The sequence below is a fragment of the Zea mays genome, chromosome 6 (genome assembly GCF_902167145.1).
Source record: "Zea mays cultivar B73 chromosome 6, Zm-B73-REFERENCE-NAM-5.0, whole genome shotgun sequence".
Classification (NCBI taxonomy): domain Eukaryota; kingdom Viridiplantae; phylum Streptophyta; class Magnoliopsida; order Poales; family Poaceae; genus Zea; species Zea mays.
In genome coordinates, this window is record NC_050101.1 from 133,690,550 (window position 1) to 133,710,855 (window position 20,306).

The following is a 20,306-nucleotide window of genomic DNA, read 5'->3' on the forward strand; positions in this document are numbered from 1 at the left end:
ACCGGTTATATCTACACCGAATCCTCAAGAAGACATCCTATGAACTCCTGACCGGTAAAAAGCCCAATATTTCATATTTTAGAGTTTTTGGTAGCAAATGCTTTATTCTTGTTAAAAGAGGTAGAAAATCTAAATTTGCTCCTAAAACTGTAGAAGGCTTTTTACTAGGATATGACTCAAACACAAGGGCATATAGAGTCTTTAACAAGTCCTCAGGACTTGTTGAAGTTTTTTGTGACGTTGTGTTTGATGAAACTAACGGCTCTCAAGTAGAGCAAGTTGATCTTGATGAGATAGGTGAAGAACAGGCTCCGTGCATCGCGCTAAGGAACATGTCCATTGGGGATGTGTGCCCGAAGGAATCCGAAGAGCCTCCACATGCACAAGATCAACCATCCTCCTCCACACAAGCATCTCCACCAACCCAAAATGAGGACGAGGCTCAAGTTGATGAAAGGGAAGATCAAAGAGATGAGCCACCTCAAGATGACGGCAATGATCAAGGGGGAGATGCAAACGATCAAGACAAGGAGGATGAAGAACCAAGGTCGCCACACCCAAGAGTCCACCAAGCAATCCAACGAGATCACCCCGTCGACACCATCCTCGGCGACATTCATAAGGGGGTAACCACTCGATCTCGTGTTGCACATTTTTGTGAGCATTACTCTTTTGTTTCCTCTATTGAGCCACACAGGGTAGAGGAAGCACTTCAAGATTCGGATTGGGTGATGGCGATGCAAGAGGAGCTCAACAACTTCACTAGGAATGAGGTATGGCATTTAGTTCCACGTCCTAATCAAAATGTTGTAGGAACCAAGTGGGTCTTCCGCAACAAGCAAGACGAGCATGGTGTGGTGACAAGGAACAAAGCTCGACTTGTGGCCAAGGGATACTCCCAAGTCGAAGGTTTGGATTTCGGTGAAACCTATGCACCCGTAGCTAGGCTTGAGTCAATTCGCATATTATTGGCCTATGCTACTTACCATGGCTTCAAGCTTTACCAAATGGACGTGAAGAGTGCCTTCCTCAACGGACCAATCAAGGAAGAGGTCTATGTTGAGCAACCTCCCGGCTTTGAAGATAGTGAGTACCCTAACCATGTCTATAAGCTCTCTAAGGCGCTTTATGGGCTCAAGCAAGCCCCAAGAGCATGGTATGAATGCCTAAGAGATTTCCTTATAGCTAATGGCTTCAAAGTCGGCAAGGCCGATCCTACTTTATTCACTAAAACTCTTGACAATGATTTGTTTGTATGCCAAATTTATGTTGATGATATTATATTTGGGTCTACTAACGAATCTACAAGTGAAGAATTTAGTAGGATCATGACATAAAAATTCGAGATGTCTATGATGGGGGAGCTGAAGTATTTTCTAGGATTCCAAGTCAAGCAACTCCAAGAAGGCACCTTCATTAGCCAAACAAAGTATACTCAAGACATTCTAACCAAGTTTGGAATGAAGGATGCCAAGCCCATCAAGACACCCATGGGAACCAATGGGCATCTCGACCTCGACACGGGAGGTAAATCCGTCGATCAAAAGGTATACCGGTCGATGATTGGTTCATTGCTTTATTTATGTGCATCTCGACCGGACATTATGCTTTCCGTTTGCATGTGTGCAAGATTCCAAGCCGACCCTAAGGAATCTCACCTTACGGCCGTAAAACGAATCTTGAGATATTTGACTTATACTCCTAAGTTTGGGCTTTGGTACCCTCGGGGATCCACATTTGATTTGATTGGTTATTCGGATGCCGATTGGGCGGGGTGTAAGATTAATAGAAAGAGCACATCGGGGACTTGCCAGTTCTTGGGAAGATCCTTGGTGTCTTGGGCTTCAAAGAAGCAAAATTTCGGTCGCTCTTTCTATTGCCGAAGCCGAGTACATTGCCACAGGCCATTGTTGCGCGCAATTGCTTTAGATGAGGCAAACCCTGCGGGACTATGGTTACAAATTAACCAAAGTTCCTCTTCTATGTGATAATGAGAGTGCAATCCGCATGGCGGATAATCCCGTTGAGCATAGCCGCACTAAACACATAGCCATTCGGTATCATTTTCTTAGGGATCACCAACAAAAGGGGGATATCGAGATTGCATACATTAATACTAAAGATCAATTAGCCGATATCTTTACCAAGCCACTCGATGAACAAACTTTTACCAAACTTAGGCATGAGCTCAATATTCTTGATTCCAGGAACTTCTTTTGCTAATTTGCACACATAGCTCATAAGTATACCTTTGATCATGTCTCTTTTATATATGCTATGACTAATGTGTTTTCAAGTGTATTTCAAACCAAGTCATAGGTATATTGAAAGGGAATTGGAGTCTTCGGCGAAGACAAGGCTTCCACTCCACTCTACTACTCATCCTTCGCCATCGCTCTGCTTCACTCTCCATCTTTGGTATAATCTTCACTCATATGTTTTATTTGCCAAAGGGGAGAAAGTAGTTGTCATCGGGCTTATATATCACTCAAAGTATCCGTTTTTGGCGATTCATGCCAAAGGGGGAGAAAAGTATGAGCCCAAAGCAAAAGGACCGCACCACCACCCTAATTTTAAAATTAATGATTTTCAATTGGTAAATTTCAAATTGGTATCTCTTTGTGTTCTAAAGGGGGAGAAAGTAGTACTTTCAAAATTGATATCTTAAAACCCTCTTGAACACTAAGAGGAGAATTTATTTGAGGGGGAGTTTTGTTTAGTCAAAGGAAAGGCATTTGAAACAAGTGAAGAAAATTTCAAAACTTGAAAATGCTTCGCAAAATCTTACTCATTTACCTTCGACTATTTTGCAAAAGGACTTTGAAAAGGATTTACAAAAAGAATTTGCAAAAACAAAACATGTGGTGCAAGCGTGGTCCAAAATGTTAAAAATAAAGAAACAATCCATGCATATCTAGTAAGTGATATTTATTGGCTCAAATTCTAAGTAACCTTTGCACTTACTCTTTGCAAACTAGTTCAATTATGCACGTCTATACTTGCTTTGGTTTGTGTTGGCATCAATCACCAAAAAGGGGGAGATTGAAAGGGAATTAGGCTTACACCTATTTCCTAAACTAATTTTGGTGGTTGAATTGCCCAACACAAATAATTGAACTAACTAGTTTGCCCAAGTTTATAAGTTCTACAGGTACCAAAGGTTCACCATAAGCCAATAAAAAGACCAAGAAAAAGGGTTCAAACAAAGGAGCAAAGGGACAACCGAAGGCACCCTGGTCTGGCGCACCGGACTATCCGGTGCACCATCGGACAGTGTCCGGTGCACCAGGGAAGATCGACTTCAAACTCTTCACCTTCGGGAATTCTCGGAGCCAGCGCGCTATAATTCACCGGACTGTTCGGTGTACACCGGACAGTGTCCGGTGCTCCAAGAGGACGCGGCTCCGAACTCGCCAGTCTCGGGAATTCGCATCGGCTGCTCCGCTATAATTCACCAGACATGTCCGGTGTACACCGGACTGTCCGGTGTAACTGCGGAGCAACGGCTACTTCAGGCGCCAACGGCTACCTGCAGCGCATTAAATGCGCGCCAGCGCGCGCAGAGGTCAGGCACGCCCATGCTGGCACACCGGACACCCTACAGTTCATGTCCGATGCGCCACCAGACATCCAGGCGGGCCCAGCATCAGAGCTCCAACGGTCGGAACCCTAACGGCCTGGTGACGTGGCTGTCGCACCGGACATGTCCGGTGTGCACCGGACTGTCCGGTGCACCATACGACAGACAGCCTCCACCAAACGGCTAGTTTGGTGGTTGGGGCTATAAATACCCCCAACCACCCCACATTCAAGTCATCCAAGTTTTCCACTTCTCAACCACTTACAAGAGCTAGGCATTCAATTCTAGACACACTCAAGTGATCAAATCCTCTCCAATTCCACACAAGGCTTTAGTGATTAGCGAGAGAGATTTGCCGTGTTCTTTTGAGCTCTTGCGCTTGGATTGCTCCTTTTCTTTCTCACTTGTTCTTGTGATCAAAACTCCATTGTAACCGAGGCAAGAGACACCAATTGTGTGGTGGTCCTTGCGGGGAAGTTTTGTTCCCGGTTTTGATTTGTGAAGAGAAGCTCACTCGGTCCGAGGGACCGTTTGAGAGAGGGAAAGGGTTGAAAAAGACCCGGTCTTTGTGGCCTACTCAACGGGGAGTAGGTTTGCGAGAACCGAACCTCGGTAAAACAAATCCGCGTGTCACACTCTCCATTCGCTTGCGATTTGTTTTGCGCCCTCTCTCTCGGACTCATTATTATTTCTAACGCTAACCCGACTTGTAGTTGTGATCAATTTTGTAAATTTCAGTTTCGCCCTATTCACCCCCCCTCTAGGCGACTTTCACTCGCGCACCTGGATCGATCTCCACGCACCAACCCAGATCCGCCTTCTTCGGGAGTCTATTGTAGCACGCGCCGCCGCCACGGAATCCTCGGCCTGGAAATCGCCCTCCCCGATGTTGTTCTCACCTGAGTTCGTTACAACCAGCCGAAATTCGCGTGTGATGGTGTTGCCTCCTTCCTCGCGGACTCTACCTTCCTGGAGTATAAAACCCCTTGACCGCCAATCATCTCCGGGCCATACAAGCTAAGCCTCCATGGAACAATAGCACAGAGAGAGAGAGAGAGGACCAGTGAGAGGGAGGAAGCATGCCGCAGTGTTGATACCCACCGCGGCCATCTCATGCTCTCACTGCTGCCCAACCCGTGGGTTGGGCGCCTCTGCCGTAGAGCTGAGTCGAGGAAGATGTGGAAGCGATTGAATCCTGCCCGTGATCCGCCTCACGCCGCGGGCTAGGCACCGTTCCACGTCAACGAGCACGCAGGATCTTTGCTTCACCGAACCGCGCCCATGACCACCTCCATCGAGCTTCGTCGTAAGGTGAGACAACCTGTGCAAACGCCTCCTCGCTCTATTGCGTCCAGTGCCGCTCCACCGTACTACCGTAGCGACGCACGTACCGTCTGGGGGAGGGCAAGGTGGAAGATAACCTCTTGATCGTTGATCTGAGAGGGAACGGTGAGGATCTAAGGAACCGAGACGTTTCGGGTTTAATTTCTTTGGGCCATTCGATCGAATCTGGACGACTGTGATTTGATCGGCTCCTACTGCCTCGGGGTAGGGATCCTGTGCGTTAGATCGCGATCGTGCGGTTTGCGTCGTTCGCGGGTTTATAATGCACTTAGTCTAATCTGAGCCATCGGGTGTCGATCCAACAGTTCTGATGGGTCCTTACCCTTTCGCTGTGGCGTTTTGCACAAGAGACCCTGTGAAATATATGAATCAACCCGCCGTCCAGTGCGGGGGGAAAATGAGTCTTAAGAAATTTTATGAGTTAGACCTCAGATTCTCTGTTATTGTGTGCGCAGCCCAGAACTCAGAAAAATAGGAGAAATTAATTTAGAAAATGATTTTTAATGAGAAAATAAATGCTAGAAACTTGTATAATTCATAAAAAATTCATATTAAGTCCAAATTGATCCATTCCAGTTCCTATAATTTTGTAATACTATTGTTTATCATTTTGTCTCACTGTTTTGACATGAAAGCCATATTAAAATTGATATCCTAATTAATTTTGTACTAAACACCTAAAACCTCATAAAACTGTATCTTTTGAACCGTAGCTCCGAATTTAGTGGTTCTTGATCCCACGATCCTGTAGCGATGTGTAGGTTATTATTATGCAGTTTGTGCTTATGTTTGGTGTAATGTTAATTTTACCTTTACCATGTTTGTCTGTATTGCTACGTTTAGCAGTGAGGACACGTGTCATCTCAAGAGCAAGTTGGTACCTGGAATCTCAAGTCCCAAGCAAGTTGTGCCCTTGATCACTTCTTTTTACCCACTCATGTTCTAATTAATCATAATGATCTGCATAGGTTAATTTTGACGGGACCCAATAGGTTACCCTATTTGACTATCTTTATACCTTGTTTACCACTAAATTTTTGGGTAGTACCTGCTATTGCTTTATGTGGTTTTGGGTATAGAGATACATTTTATTCATAATTATACCTTTATTATCAGTTGTTATTTATTGTTCATGATAAGATCATTATGTTAATTGGAACATGGAGAACCACCCGGGAAAACAGTGCTACCACAAGGGTTTAATGGGACGCCCTTGGCTGACTAACTAGGAAAGCTAGTGGAGGACTACCTTACCCGAAAGGGGCAAGGGCAGTAGGGGAGTGGTCAGTGTAGGAAGGTCCTCGGGTTAATTTTGCTGCGATGGCGGTCAGACGAGGGATTCCTACATTGGAGCTTCCTATAAACTGTAGCGGGTTTTCTGAAGCTAGTGGAACTTTGTAAAGGCCTCGTAGTGTTACCCTGCCTCGCCTCCTCGGTAGAGGTGTATGAGATTGGCCATCTCTTGGCAGATGGGTAACATGACTTGTGGGTAAAGATGCGCAACCTCTGCAGAGTGTAAAACTGGTATACTAGCCGTGCTCACGGTCATGAGCAGCTCGGACACTCACATAATTAACTTATGGAACTAAATTCAATATGTCATATGCATTGCATCGCAGGTGATGTTGTTACTTTTGTTCTACTACTTAATTGGGTTTGGTATTTACTTATACTTAGTAATTGCTAATAAAATTTTCACCAACTTTAAAAGCAATGCTCAGCTTCAACCATCCTCTTTGGTAAGCCTTACACTTCACGTGAGCTCCCACCTTTGGCGAGTTCATGCACATTATTCCCCACAACTTGTTGAGCTATGAACGTATGTGAGCTCACTCTTGCTGTCTCACACCCCCCCTCATAGGTCAAGAATAGGTACCACAGGATGAGGCGCATGGAGGATGCTGCGATGTGTTCGTGAGAGGTCTAGGTCGTCGTCTCCCAGTCAACTTTGGGTTTATGGACCTTTGTCTCCTTATAAAGTAATTATTTATTTTGTACAGAACTCCAATTATATAGTTAAGATGTGACATTCGATCCTGTGCCATGATTCATCATATGTGTGAGACTTGGTCCCAGCACACCTGGTGATTATGTTCGCGCCCGGGTCTTGGTGCCCCGAAACCCGGGTGTGACATATAGCTCCCGAGAGTCCACTTGCAGGGCTCTCTGCGTAGGCTATCCGTGCACACTAGACAGTCCGGTGGCCTCACACCGGACAGTCTGGTGCGCCACTAGAGCGCTGGCTGACTCCCCACTTCTTGGATTTCTTCACTATTTCCTTGGGCTTCTTTTGGTCTTGAGTCTTAGACGTGTGTTTGACATTTATTGATCTTCTAGGCATCTTTTAGGTCTTATTTGAGGCGTTGCATCCTCAAAGCCTCAATCCAATCCTTTTTGCATCATGTGAACTACAAATACAAACACTATCAAACGCATTAGTCCACAGGTTATATTGATCATCAAACACCAAAATCATTTAGTCAAATGGGCCGAGGTCCATTTTTCTTACAAACTTGCCTTACTGGTCCATCATTTTCATAAGTGTTGAGATGTCTAGAAATTTTTAAATTTTGATTCAACATTAAAGGTGAAGTAGGGTAATAAACACTAGAAAGTGCAACGGTAGAATCATAGAATAGCTGCAGAAAAGGTAACACTTTCTCTACAATAGTTCAATGATTAGTAATGAGTAAAGGAGGACTACCTTCGTCCATAGGATATTGGGTTTGGATAAAGACAGAAAAAGTGCTTATGTGTGGAAGAAGGTGCTTAAGCATAAAAATGTTGAATTCCATCTAACATCAACATCAACCCCAAACTTTCTAAGTGTAACACCTATACTGAGGCAATAACTCTTCTATACACCAATTCTTTGGTTTGAAGAGTTTAAAAATTGATAGCTTTTCTATAATTATCTAGATACGGCTTTAGGATTGCTAAACAAGACTTCACAATTAAGTTAATTATGTGGCAAGCATAACACTGATGTAAAAACTGTAGACAAATCATCAGGATCATCATAATCATAAGCATTATCGTCTAATGGATCAGAGAAAACAAGGCCAAGGTTACCAAAAAATAATGGTTTTAGAAAAGACACAGCAGTTATATTTGATGAAGCATTGTCTAGAGTTATAGAAAATATTTTATTGGCCAAGCCAAACTCATCAACCACTATTGCAATATGTTCAGCAATATTTCTACCAGTATGTGATTCATCAATTAGCTTAAGACCAATCAATCTCTTTTCTAAAACATACAACGTCCCTAGGCCCGCCCGACGTTGGCGCAATCTTGCGCGGAACGAAAACCCATCAAGGTTCTGGCGCTTTGGAGTTCGCTAGCGAAATTCTCGCTGGTGTTGTTCAAGGCAATCCTGCAGGCGTTTTTGGCACCACCAGGGAAGATTTCTTCCCGGATGGGTCCGCTATGCAGTGTAAAATATCTTCCTGGTCCACAATGTAGGAGATGGATCCAAAGTAGAAGATCTCTCCAGCATTGAAGGTGATCATGGTGTTGAAGATGATTGCCATGGAGTCGTCGTGTTTCAATGTCGCACCCCCTACTAGCATGCCAGCTGTCGGTGTTTATGACCTGACTGTGCACCACGGGGATACCCACGTGATGTTTTTTTGGGTAGGACGGCGTCGTTGATTGTGACTCGATGGTACGTGCAGAGGCACGTCAGTATTGCTCGTAAAGTTACATAGGTTCAGGACGCTTTGAATTGCGTAATACCCTACTTTCTGTTGTGGCTAAGTATTGATTGCTGGAGTACGAGACTGGGGTTAGGTGAGCCTGATCCAAGACGACAAAGACCGACATCCGAGTTAGGCGCTACTGAAGCATTGATATCCCGGGTGATGCAGTTGCAAGCACCCAAGGAGCTATGCATTCAGTGATAACTCGGGCGACAAGGCGATCAAGGCTCTGGATATATAGGACTGCAATCTGCGACAAAGAAGGGGATAACCGAAGTAGATAGTGATCACAACTTGTAAAGATATAACTCTTTGGTCGTGTATATAAGGCCAAGGGGGAACCCCTACAAAATCATCTCATCACACACCATTTCACCCCATCCTCATCAACAGCAGCTGAGCCATCACAGAGCTCATTTGTATGCCAACCCATCCCATAGAACGACTCAGTAGGAGGCTCGTTAGGCGACATGTGATACGTTTTAGTGTTCATGAGGACGGAGGGATATCTATCCCCCACAATCTTAGCACACTAATTAGTACATAGTAGCTTTATTTTGAATCTTATCTAATAAATTTCAATCAATTTCAATGAAATTTTAAGGTCAGAGCATGAACATTTATTTCTAAGGTCCGAATTTTGATGTAGGGCAAGATCTAAATCTTGTTGTGCTAACTTGAACAGATTAGCTTCATGATATTTTGAATTCTATTTAACAAATTTTAATCAATTTTGATAAAAAAAACTTTAAGGTGTAAACGCTACCTTTTATTGTTAGGGGTTTGTCTTTTGATGTGAGATACATGTGTAGATTATGTTGTGCTAAATGATACAAACTAGCTTTATGATATTTTAAATCATATTTAACAAATTTCAATTAGTTTTGTTAAAATTTTAATGCGTGAATGCGAGATTTTGTTACTATGGTATGCTTTCGATGTGGGACCTATATGCAAATCTTGTCGTCCTAACTAGCACATATTATCTTCATATATTTTGAATCCTAATCAACAAATTTCAGCCAACTCTGATGAAATTCTAAGATATGAACACAAGCTTTTGTTTCTAGGGTCTAGTTTTGATGAGAGCCATTAATTAATGTCTATAGTGCTAAGGCTATTACCAATCCATAGTATCATGCACTTTTAACACATGCCACATAAGCATTTTTTATGATGTGACAAAAGAGTTAGGATGAAAGAGAAGAAAATTGAATCTTGAGGGAGATGAGATCATATGCATTGAAATTTTAACCATCTAATTGGCCCACATTTCATACTCTCGCATGTATTAGCATTTAATATTTTTGTAGAGGATCAAAAAGTAATCTATGATGCCGTACATTAGGATAATTATATCTTATATAATTTAATATGACATGGCAAGTTTAGCCTAATTGGTACTGAGTAGGTGTTTGTTGCATTAAATCATCTGCAATAAATTTTAGACAGTTTGGATTAAAAAAAGATATAATATGAACGCAAGATTTTAAATTCAGGGATCTGACTTTGAATGTGAAACCCATATGTCTGCAAACTTAAACACGTTATACGAACCCGCAGGTTCAATTAGTTTGAGTTAGAATAGGTTGGGTTAAAACTATAAAAACACATGGTAAGGATGCATTGAAGAAGGCTAATTTGTTATGGGTTAAATTGAGTACGAGGTAGGTTTTAACTTATTAGCAGGCCTGTCACTGAGAGACAGATCCTGGCTTGCCCCGCAGTGCTGGAAACAAATTATCATGGCAGCTACATGTGTGCATCATGTCAATTTCAAGAATATTACATTAGCATAGCCATAAAATACTCGTCGTAACTGAATTCATGTACAGACACAAGAATAGCCACAAATAAACACCAATCCAAACACCGAATTCTCATAGACCTACAAGGTCATAGCCAAACCCACAAGAAGCACTTTTTATGTTAAGTTCATATCTTTAATTGAGTTCTCACAATCACATCATAATATGTAGCTTTCCTCTACACAAGAAACAATTGCAATGGCTGCTGCCCCCCGGACCCCGGTGATAGGCACAAACATGCACAGCAAAAAGCACTATGTGCACATCATGCCTTACCTTATGCAAGTTGGTAGGGTGAAACCATGGCACACGAAGACTAGAACGACATATATTATTACCAGGAGGAGAAGTATCAATGCGGCCCTGCACAGAGATAGAATAAGATTATTGTGAGGCGAAAAGCTCAAACATCAGTGGAGGAAACATCATAGCATCATACCAGCCTAAGGCCCTGTTTGTTTCTTTATCAGATTATATAATCCAGCTTATGGATTATATAAACACCTATTGACCTACTTATGGATTATTATAATCTAGGCATCTAGATTATATAATCCACCTAATAATCTGTGTTGTTTGTTTACTTTTCAACTTATTTAAGCTGAATTATATAATCTGGAGGGTAAACAAATAGGGCCTTAGACTTGATTATGGCATCCAGCTTTCACATATAATAATTATATTCAAAAGTGTAAAGGTTGCTGCTTGGCACGACAAAAAAAAGAACAAATAGTTCCAATGCTTGAATGTCATGGAGTACATGGCTACATGCATCCCATACTGAAAGTTAAGAATTGATTAGAGTAGAGCTTACAGCAAACAACAGGCTCCAAAGTGTAAATCAAATTCTCGTGCAACCAGTGTATCCACTCTTTTTTTATCATCTGACATCTTATATCAACAATAAGTTTCTACCATTCTACAGTTTATAAACATCGCTTAATTTCTTCTGTTTGTGCAGAAGAAAAATTTATGTTCCCATCTTTGTTACTCATACTGCTACGTCAGAACCAAATATATTCAAATAATAAAAAACCACTGAGTACTGCCGTATATATAGTCACTATTCAAATAAAACAATATAATACCATTATCGATAAAGTTGCATTCAAATTTACTGCATTAAATCAAACTGGGCATTGTTTAGTAGATTATTTTTCAATAAAGTTGCATACTGAGTTGGGTAATAAGAAGCTAATTAACAATCATGGAAAGGGAAATAAGTCAGTACGAAGTTCATGAAACAAAAGCAAAATTAATAGTTCATGAGGCAAAAAGGAAGGAGATCAACATGCAAAACAAAATACGATAGCTAAGTGTTCTAAATTAGTCAATAAAGCAGAATATGCCATACGTGAGTTTGACATTTCTCCACCAAACAGTGTTTCTGAACCGCCGAGCTTGTCTCTTGAATCGAACTGTATTTCCTTGCATATTTGCAGTCTTGTCAACCAGCAGTTCCAAACGATCACCTCTTTCAAGAACCTTATCAATGTTATCAATCATAACACTACGGACCTGCGAGAAAATGATGAAGAGATAAATCCTTTTGTATTGTGAGACTCTTCCACTCCAATGTGCTAGATCAATGGAATTTTCTGTAATGGTTTGCTTTAAACAAGTATGTGAAAACTAGTTCCACAAAGGTTTCAGGCACTTCATTCATGAGCATTTCCACTTCTAGCTTATAAGATCGGAGGTCACAGCATACATCCAACGTTAGTTTTCAGAATATATAAGTTCTTCAACATAGGATAGTCTTCATATATGAAACAACTGAAAAATGGGTGCATTACCTGATTGATTTCACCTCTCATGCGGTTTATTCTATCTGCACTAGGGTCATTTGAATAGTAATCCATTTGCTGGCTCAAGACCCTTGAGAATTCATCATTCATTGCATATGCAAGAGCGGTTAGCGCAGCCCGGCCATATGTCTTGACAAACCTTCCATGAATATCCTCCAAAAATGCGAAGGGAATCCGTCCTGTGGCATGAGAAGAAAAAAACATTGATAAGCTCATGGTTGTGCATTTCGCAACAGACATATTTGCGGGGCAATGAGGACTCAGATGATTCTAGACGATGATGTGAAGATGTGGCTAGTATAGCAAACAGTCACTGTAAATATTATACTGCAAGGCTAAAAGTCAGCAGGATAAGATGATACTCAGAAACAAGTAGACCAATTTTGCTCTTGATTGTACCAACAAAGAAGTACAGTTCATCTTAAACCTACTACGAGCTAACAGACAGTGTTAGAGGTTGAGAATTAGTAGACAGATTGTTATGTATGCAGCAATGAGCAAGTTTGATCCCGAAGTCAACAGCTGGAAAACCGGAGCTGCTCAACGTATGGCCCCAGAGCCCATCAACCCTTAGACGCCATTTGGCTCTGGCTACACTGGAATCCAATCGCATCTCGTCGGTTTGTCCTGATCTACCCATCCCCTAAGGTCAGCAGTCAGACTGCTAGTAAAGTAGTAACAGACCAGATGGACGCGTGACGACAAAACCCAGAATGAGGCCCGGATCTCCGCTACTCCGCCGGCCTATCGCGCCGGACCACGTAATCCCATAGCACCACAAACCCGGAGGCGTCCCAATCGAGCTCGGAACCCCCACGCGAGTGCGATCGTACCGGAAAGGGAGGGAGAGCCGGAGAGGACGGACATGACTAGCAAAGCGCTTACTTCCGGCGGCGTCGTCGGCCATGCAGAGCGCGGTGATGCCGTCGGTGCGCTTGGCGTGGAAGACGTAGCGGTCCTGCGTGTAGGAGACGTGGCTGTCGGCGCCGCCGTCGGGGAGGCGCTCGAGGACCTGGCGCGCGATGGCGCCCGCGTTGGTGGCTGCCGCGCTGTGCTCCGCCAGCACCACCGTGCCGCGCGCCACCAGCGCGTACAGGATTGCCATCTCGCCTGTTCCCTTGGAGCCGATCCCCTCCCCTCCTCTCCCCCGGCGGCGGCGTCTGCCGTGTGGACTAGGAGAGGACGGAGAAAAGGGGAGAGGTTTGGGCTCGGTTGGGCCAAGATGGAGACGGAGGAGGAAGGACACGCCCGAGCTGGTTGCCTGCCACTGCCAGCCTATTGTGTGGGGGAGTTGGGACGAGACGGGAGGCTTGTTTAATTGGCGGTGGGGCCTGGCCGGCGCGTGCAGGTACAGGTGTGAAGCGCTGTCGTGTTTGGTCGCGGCGTGGGTGGGTTGCGTTGGTTTTGGTTGGCTGGCCGGTTGGGCTGAGGCTCTCTGATGACGCGAGCGGCCCGTTGCTTCCAGAACGGAGGCGGAGCCCGGCTCAGGCTCACCTCATTCCACGGTTGGATCCTGGGCTCCCCGCCTCTCGGTTGGTACTTTGGACTGACCGTTTTTTGCCGTTTCTGAGGCAGCGCATCCACGTCCGTTGCCACGATATTTATTAAGTCTATCTTCAGCAGATTTCCTATCTAATCACTTATCTTCTATTTTAAACTTCACTTTGCAAACAGTGTCATCTACAGTTCCGTATCCCCTCTTTTACGTGAACCACTGGAGACAGTCTAACGTAACAAAATCTCGAACAGTGTTTCCTATACACCTCATGAGTGGCCCCGTTTGGTTTGAGTAATTGTTGGCATCGATCTAGGCGCTAATCACTGCGATGAGAATCGGCGGTGGTGCTCTCTGCGGAATCGTGGACGGTCCACGACCAAGGGCAGGATAGTCCGCGACCTAGCACAGAGGCTAGGGTTTCTATCTTACAAGCCCGACGGTCCGCGCCTGGTGGCCCGATGGTCCGCGTGTGCATAGAGGAGACGGAATTCGCCAACAGTACCTAGATCTCGCTCCCGGAAGAGACCCTGACGGAGAAGAGAGATCCTAGGGTTTGTCTTGGGTGGCAGACCACTTAAGACCCCTCTAAACGACGTAGAGTCGGAGAGAGGTGAAGATTACAGGAAGGAAACTATGTTACTGTATACTCCTAGTGCAGAATGTAAAGAACAGAAGATAATTTGATTGTTTGAACAATTGTTGGTTCCTCAATCGGTCGTACACTTTCAAATATATAATGGGGTCTAAACTCGTTCCTAGGCGTCCTCCAATAGCTCCCGTGAGATTAGAGGGATAGACACGCGAGGAGATAGGACTTTAATCGCCTGATCTGATCTATTCACGAACCATTCGCGCCTATGGGTGAACCGTATGCCCATGCTCAGTGCCACAAATGGTGCTCAACGCATGCCCCTGTCTTTTGGAGAAGCTAAGCGAACCAAAAGCACTAGTGCAGGCTGGAATCAACTTGATGCGATCACATCGGTTTTCTTAGGCATCTTGCCATGTACTAGAATGATATTAGTTTAGGAAACGCACGTTTAGTGCCTCAGGCAAGTCCTCGCCTTGTAATGTTTGCAACATGTAGGTGTTACCAAATATTACCTGTGTCATCTTGTAAGGACTTTCCCAGTTTGGCGACCATTTCCCGAACATCCGGTCCCTGCTCCTCAGTGCCAAGATGGTCTTCCATACCAGGTCTATGAATCATCTAGGCCCCTTAGTGATGTTTTGGTAATTAATTACAATCATTTGTGGACTAACAATTCTTGGAGAAATAAGAATGCAGATTGGACCATAGAGGAAAGTATGTCTTGGAGACCTAAAGCATTAGTTGTGGATCAAGTGAAGGCAAAAGTATAACATAGGTTTTACTTTTTTCCGCTCACCAGATGTTTTAGAGAAGAAATTGACCGGATTAGTAGACTAGATAATTGTATTATAAAGAGGAGACAATGACTTTGGTGTTTGGTCTGTGTAAAACTTACTGCCTTATAGAGCACTAGTAGTTGTATTTGCATGAGGACTAACAACGCTTCCGATTTCAAGAGTTAAAATCTTTTCAAAAGCGTGTTTGGGAAGTGGTAATATTCTGTGGTCGGCGGACCGTCTGGACCAGGAGGTCGGACCGTCTGGACCAGGAGGTCGGACCGTCCGCGTCCCACTCAAAGAGGTCCAAAGAATGTTCTTGCTACAGGGGTATGAAATATTTGTACCATGAACCGTCCAGGCCTTGGGGCCGCACCGTCCGCAATCTTGACCGGTCGGAGTCAGCGCACCGTTCGCAGGTGCCAAAACAGGTTTGGTCAGGTCCTGTGTATTTTTAGTCAATTGTACTACGGTCTATCCGGTGTGTAAGCCTGGGCAGTACTGACCACTGGTGGCGGACCGTCTGACCTTGGAGGACGGATAGTCCACCCATGTAATTCAATTTGGTCAATGCTCGGGCGCTTTAAGTTGCCAGGACTCGGACCGTCCGGCCAGAGTTGACAGACCGTTTGGACCTGCTTTTTCTAACAAGCTCTGACACGTTTCAAATGGTAAATATAGTCGTTACTGGTGTGGCGGATCGCCCGGCCATAAGGCACGAATCGTCAGCGTGCATGCAGAATGTGTGCTGCTTGCACATAACGACTAGAAAAGAGCGGAGGACTATAAATAGAAGTGGAGCTCGTGTGTGAGACTCTCTTGGCTATTCCCAGCATACATTAAGCTCATTTGTGATCCTCTAACTCATTCTCTCACACTTTTGCTTGGGATTGCATTCTAGTGAAAGATTGAAAGCTTTGAGTGTATTTGCATCATTTGGTGACCCTTGAGGCACTAGGTGATACATCGAGCAAGCATCATCGGCTTGTTACTCTTAGAGGTTGCTGCCTCCTTGACAGATCGGGTGTTGTCTTCGTCGAGCTCTCTGTGAATATGGAGATTGTCATAAACATGATTTGGTGCATATGGAAAAACATGAATGGATGGATATTTGAAAAGATACCAAGAACAACGACCACCTGTAAAGACATGTTTGTTATAGAGATGCTACTAATTTTCCATAGAGTGAAGCCTCAGACAGCTGATAGAATTAGAACATAGTTGCATAGGTCTTTTTGTAACCCCCTCTTTAATCTCTTCATGTATCATTGTACATAAACTTTTTAAAATACAAAGTATTGTAGGTCCTCCCTACACAGTAATTGCCTAAAAAACTTCTGTCAATCAAATGAGCTAAAACCCCCAAAGAACACACTTGGTAGTTGTAAAACCTCAAAATTTAAAGTTGGAAGTATTCAATGGATCTATTCGTTCTTTGATCATCCTGCCCACATGCCATTATCCCGAAGGTCATCAACTTGTTCCACAACAGGAATCTTTAACTTCATGAGTACTATTTGAGGTCATAAGTAAGTTCCCTCTGATCTTTGCTCCACTTAAATCTAATGGTGCTAATAAGTATAGCAACTAACATTTCTCATACCCACCCAGGAAACACTCCACAAGAAGCAACAGACAGGCACAATCTACGTAGGCCGATGGCAATATTTGCGGAACTAACAACATCCAGGGCCCGATTTGGGTATGGGGCCCACCAGGGCGGCGGCCCCATGCCCCAAATTTTAATGGGCCCCTTACCATATATGTCTTATATAGATATCTTTAAGCCTATTAAAAACCTAAAAACTGAATCGCCTAAGAACTCATCGTCCACTCATTTGTTGCCTCCATCGTCGCCAGCGTCAGGACGCGACACCTTAGACATCTCTCGGAAGCCCTCCTCCCTGGTCGTACAAGTGCAATGCTCTTCTGTTTGATTCATGTAGGTCATGGCCATTGGTGAATTATTATTTTATTAGTCTTGCTTGTTGCTTTCGTATGTTATAGGCCAGGGCTACCGGGCCTCAATAAACAATTATTTTAGTGAATTATTAATTTATTGTTCTTTCTTTCATATGTTGTAGGCCTCGGTGATCTTCTTCACTTGATCTTGGCCTTTACCTGTAGAATACGCCAGGGTTTCGTATTGTATGATTAATTTAATATGTTTTAAATATTATGTTATTTTTTATTGATAAAAATATGTATATGTACTAAATAAGTAGGGGCTCTTTTAGAATAAAGAAATTTTTTTGAATCTTGCATTTTTTTGTTTTTAACTAATTCCTATAAAATTTTTATATCATTGTTGTAAAAATTTTGCGTTCTAAATAGCCCAAAAAATCTATTTATATATAAGGGACTCGATATTTAATAGTGTGTTTGGTTAGAGGCATCAAATGGTCTAGAGTCATCCGAACCTATATATAAGCCTAAAATAGTGTTTGGTTATATCACAGATTCATCTTATCCATTATCTCCTCATTCCGATCTAAAACTAAAATCTAGAAGAGACCAACTCATTTCTCTGATCTGAACCTATAAGGAGTGAGTCTATGCTCTTATCTGAACCTATAAGGAGTGAGTCCATGCTGGAGGGTTATTCCATTACCAAAAATGTCAGCTCCCACCCATCGTGTTGGTGTGAGAATCGAGGAGATAAAAATTACGTCATCTAGGGCGAGCACGGTGAAGTCGATCCACGCTTCGAGATGCACGGCGAGGGCACGCGCTGCTCCCACGACATCATCTGCAATTTCCTTGGCGGCGGCGGCGACAAGAGGAGGCGGGGAAGCTGGCGGGGACGCGGCGGCTGGCTGTGACTCGAGCACGGCGGAGGCGTGGCGGTCGGGCGCCGCGGCGCAGGAGAAGCCAACGCGGAGGGAGCCGCCGATCTCGGCGAGGTCGGAGAGGATGCCCGCGAGGAGCGACGGGGACCGCGGCGCGGCGGGGTGCGGGGAGCGGCGCGCGCGGCGGCGGCCCGTGGGGGTGGGCGGCGGGGAGTCGTTGTGGGCCGGGTTGAGGAGCAGGTGCAGGAAGCAGGCGACGTCGAGCAGGTGCCGCCCCAGCTCGGAGAGGGATAGTATCCAGTGCACAAGGGCCACGCCGTGCACAAAACGAAACCTGGTCGTCCGTCTCTCATCCAACGGCCGTCGTAAATATGCAGATGAACCCTCCCGCAGCCTCCGTAGCTTGCCGAGTCTGTTTTGTGAAAAAAAACCCCGCACCGTCATTCTTTCTCCCCGGGCTTCTTCATTCCCCAAATTGAAGTGGAGATGCATCCCTCGGTGACAACTATGCAGCCCGATCTGCGCTGCCGCGCTTGAGTTCTAGCGAGTCCGAGGTGGGAGATGTGGGCATGCTAGCGAGGGGCTGCCAAGCCCCAGTTCCACATCAAGCTTCAGTCTTCAGTTCTCGCGAGCACCACGCTGCCAAGCTCCAGTTCCACGTTAAGGGCGCGCAGCTCCTCGACACCAGCACCGTCGCAAGCTGCCTCGTCCTCGCGCATGGTCGGCATGGATCTAGTGGTGGCCACGGTAGCTGCCTCAGGTCCGGTGAAGCTGTCCGGCGTAATGTCCTGATGCTGCTGCTTATCACAACGAGACTGAAGCCTCCCTCGGCCTGAAAAATAAATTTCGAGCACAATTTTTTGTTGCTCACAGCATCAATTTTGTTAGCTGTCCAGGTTTCTTGCAGGTGATTGTAAACTATTGGAGTCCAGCGTGTGTGGTTGAAAAGTGCAGAGAGTCCAACGTTACAGCCTGATTGAAATGGCTGGAAACAAAGTGCTGCTCATTCCATTGTTACTAGAGTGAAACAATGTGCAGCTTGTGTATTTTGATTTTGAGTCATTCACTGTAATTGTACCGATTGATTGGGTTGTAGTAAACAAAAATTAAGAGAGAGTGGTTGTTTCAGTGAACAAAAATTGAGCCAATATTGTGAATGTGTTGGACAAAAATTGAGTGATGGTTTCAGTGAGGACTCACTTAACATTGAGAACCAAAATGAAGATAATATTCAGCTAACATTCAGTACCAAATTTCAGCAACATTAAACTAACACCCATAAGCAAATTTCAGCAACATTCACTCAACATTGAGAACCAAAATGAAGCTAACATTCAACTAAATTCAACCAGAATTCTATACATGTGGCTCCTTCACCATATTCTTCGCATTCTTTCCTTTGCGAGGCTTCAATAGTTCTTTTGCTCTCTTGATTCTTTTACTTCTACCCTTTGATCGAAAATCATTTGGAGGGTGTATTTGTATTTCTGGTGGAATTTTGCAACCAATAAAATTCTCATATTCTTCTTGTGTAGGTTGCACTATGCTAGGTACAATGTGTCCCAAGGAATCACCTATGTTGAGAACACTTGAAACTAAGAAATCCAAGGCTTCTTTTGAACTCTTTGCTCTTTGGATCGCCTCTTCTATCTTGTTTCGCACCACTGCTATCTTTTTTCTTTTTTCCACTTCATTAGCGTCTTCGGGCTTTTCTTCCAATAGGTTGCCTTCCATGACTCACGAATTTTAAATCTATTACCCAACCATTCGTTGCTATGAAGACCATAAGCATCTATGATAGCAGTCCACCGCATCTCAAATTCTTCTCTAGTTTCTGAACTCCATACATAATTGTTTAAAGCAGCCCAAAATTTCTTATCCTGATTTGTTGGATGACCCACCTTCTCAGGAAACTTCTCCATAATGTGCCACATGCAGAGCCTATGAACTATATCTGGGAGAACAGTTCTAATTGTTGATTTCATACTAGCATCTTCATCTGTTATGATAATTCTTGGAGCTTTTCCTCCCATTGCCAATAGGAAAGTTTGAAACAACCACTCATAGGACTCAATCTTCTCATTTGCTAGGAATGCAGCTCCAAAAAAAACACTTTGCATATGATGGTTCACACCAGTAAATGGTGCAAATACCATATTGTATTGGTTTGTGCTATATGTTGCATCAAACGACACCAAATCACCAAAGTGACTATAGTTCTTCCTACTTGTAGCATCAGCCCAAAATATGTAGACCAACTTTCCATGCTCATCCACAACAAAATCATAGAAAAAGGTAGAATTTGCCTCTTTCTTCCTCTCCATTTGTGCCACAAATAATTGAGCATCAGCATTCTTTATTTTCTCCCTAAGTCTCCGATAGTAGTTCTGGAGGTCTCGCTTCATACATC

General features: G+C 44.0%; 2 protein-coding genes across 2 annotated transcripts; both read right to left on the reverse strand.

The window, feature by feature from the left end:
• Positions 1 to 10,399: 10,399 nt before the first annotated feature.
• Positions 10,400 to 13,511, reverse strand: LOC100193419 (uncharacterized). Its single transcript, NM_001367027.1, has 4 exons — positions 13,127 to 13,511; positions 12,230 to 12,420; positions 11,788 to 11,951; positions 10,400 to 10,796 (listed from the first exon to the last, which is right to left on the reverse strand). The coding sequence occupies exons 1-4, from the start codon at positions 13,344 to 13,346 to the stop codon at positions 10,706 to 10,708; spliced, it is 666 nt and encodes a 221-aa protein (NP_001353956.1). The 5' UTR covers positions 13,347 to 13,511; the 3' UTR covers positions 10,400 to 10,705.
• Positions 13,512 to 15,895: 2,384 nt separating this feature from the next.
• On the reverse strand, positions 15,896 to 18,348 carry LOC111589534 (uncharacterized). Its single transcript, XM_023300372.2, has 2 exons — positions 17,777 to 18,348; positions 15,896 to 16,152 (listed from the first exon to the last, which is right to left on the reverse strand). Exons 1-2 carry the CDS (start codon positions 18,338 to 18,340, stop codon positions 16,102 to 16,104), a joined length of 615 nt encoding a protein of 204 aa, XP_023156140.2. The 5' UTR covers positions 18,341 to 18,348; the 3' UTR covers positions 15,896 to 16,101.
• Between the last annotated feature and the right edge of the window lie 1,958 nt (positions 18,349 to 20,306).

What these genes read in the sequence shown, in the direction of transcription:
- LOC111589534 (XM_023300372.2), bottom strand. Translation starts at nt 18,340, where the DNA reads ATGACGGTGCGGGGTTTTTTTTCACAAAACAGACTCGGCAAGCTACGG. An exon ending in CCGTGCTCGCCCTAGATGAC is followed by an intron (nt 16,153 to 17,776) that starts GTAATTTTTATC and finishes CCATATTCACAG; the next exon opens with AGAGCTCGACGAAGACAACA.
- LOC100193419 (NM_001367027.1), bottom strand. Translation starts at nt 13,346, where the DNA reads ATGGCAATCCTGTACGCGCTGGTGGCGCGCGGCACGGTGGTGCTGGCG. An exon ending in TGAGAGGTGAAATCAATCAG is followed by an intron (nt 11,952 to 12,229) that starts GTAATGCACCCA and finishes ATTTTCTCGCAG; the next exon opens with GTCCGTAGTGTTATGATTGA. An exon ending in TGGAGAAATGTCAAACTCAC is followed by an intron (nt 10,797 to 11,787) that starts GTATGGCATATT and finishes ATCTCTGTGCAG; the next exon opens with GGCCGCATTGATACTTCTCC.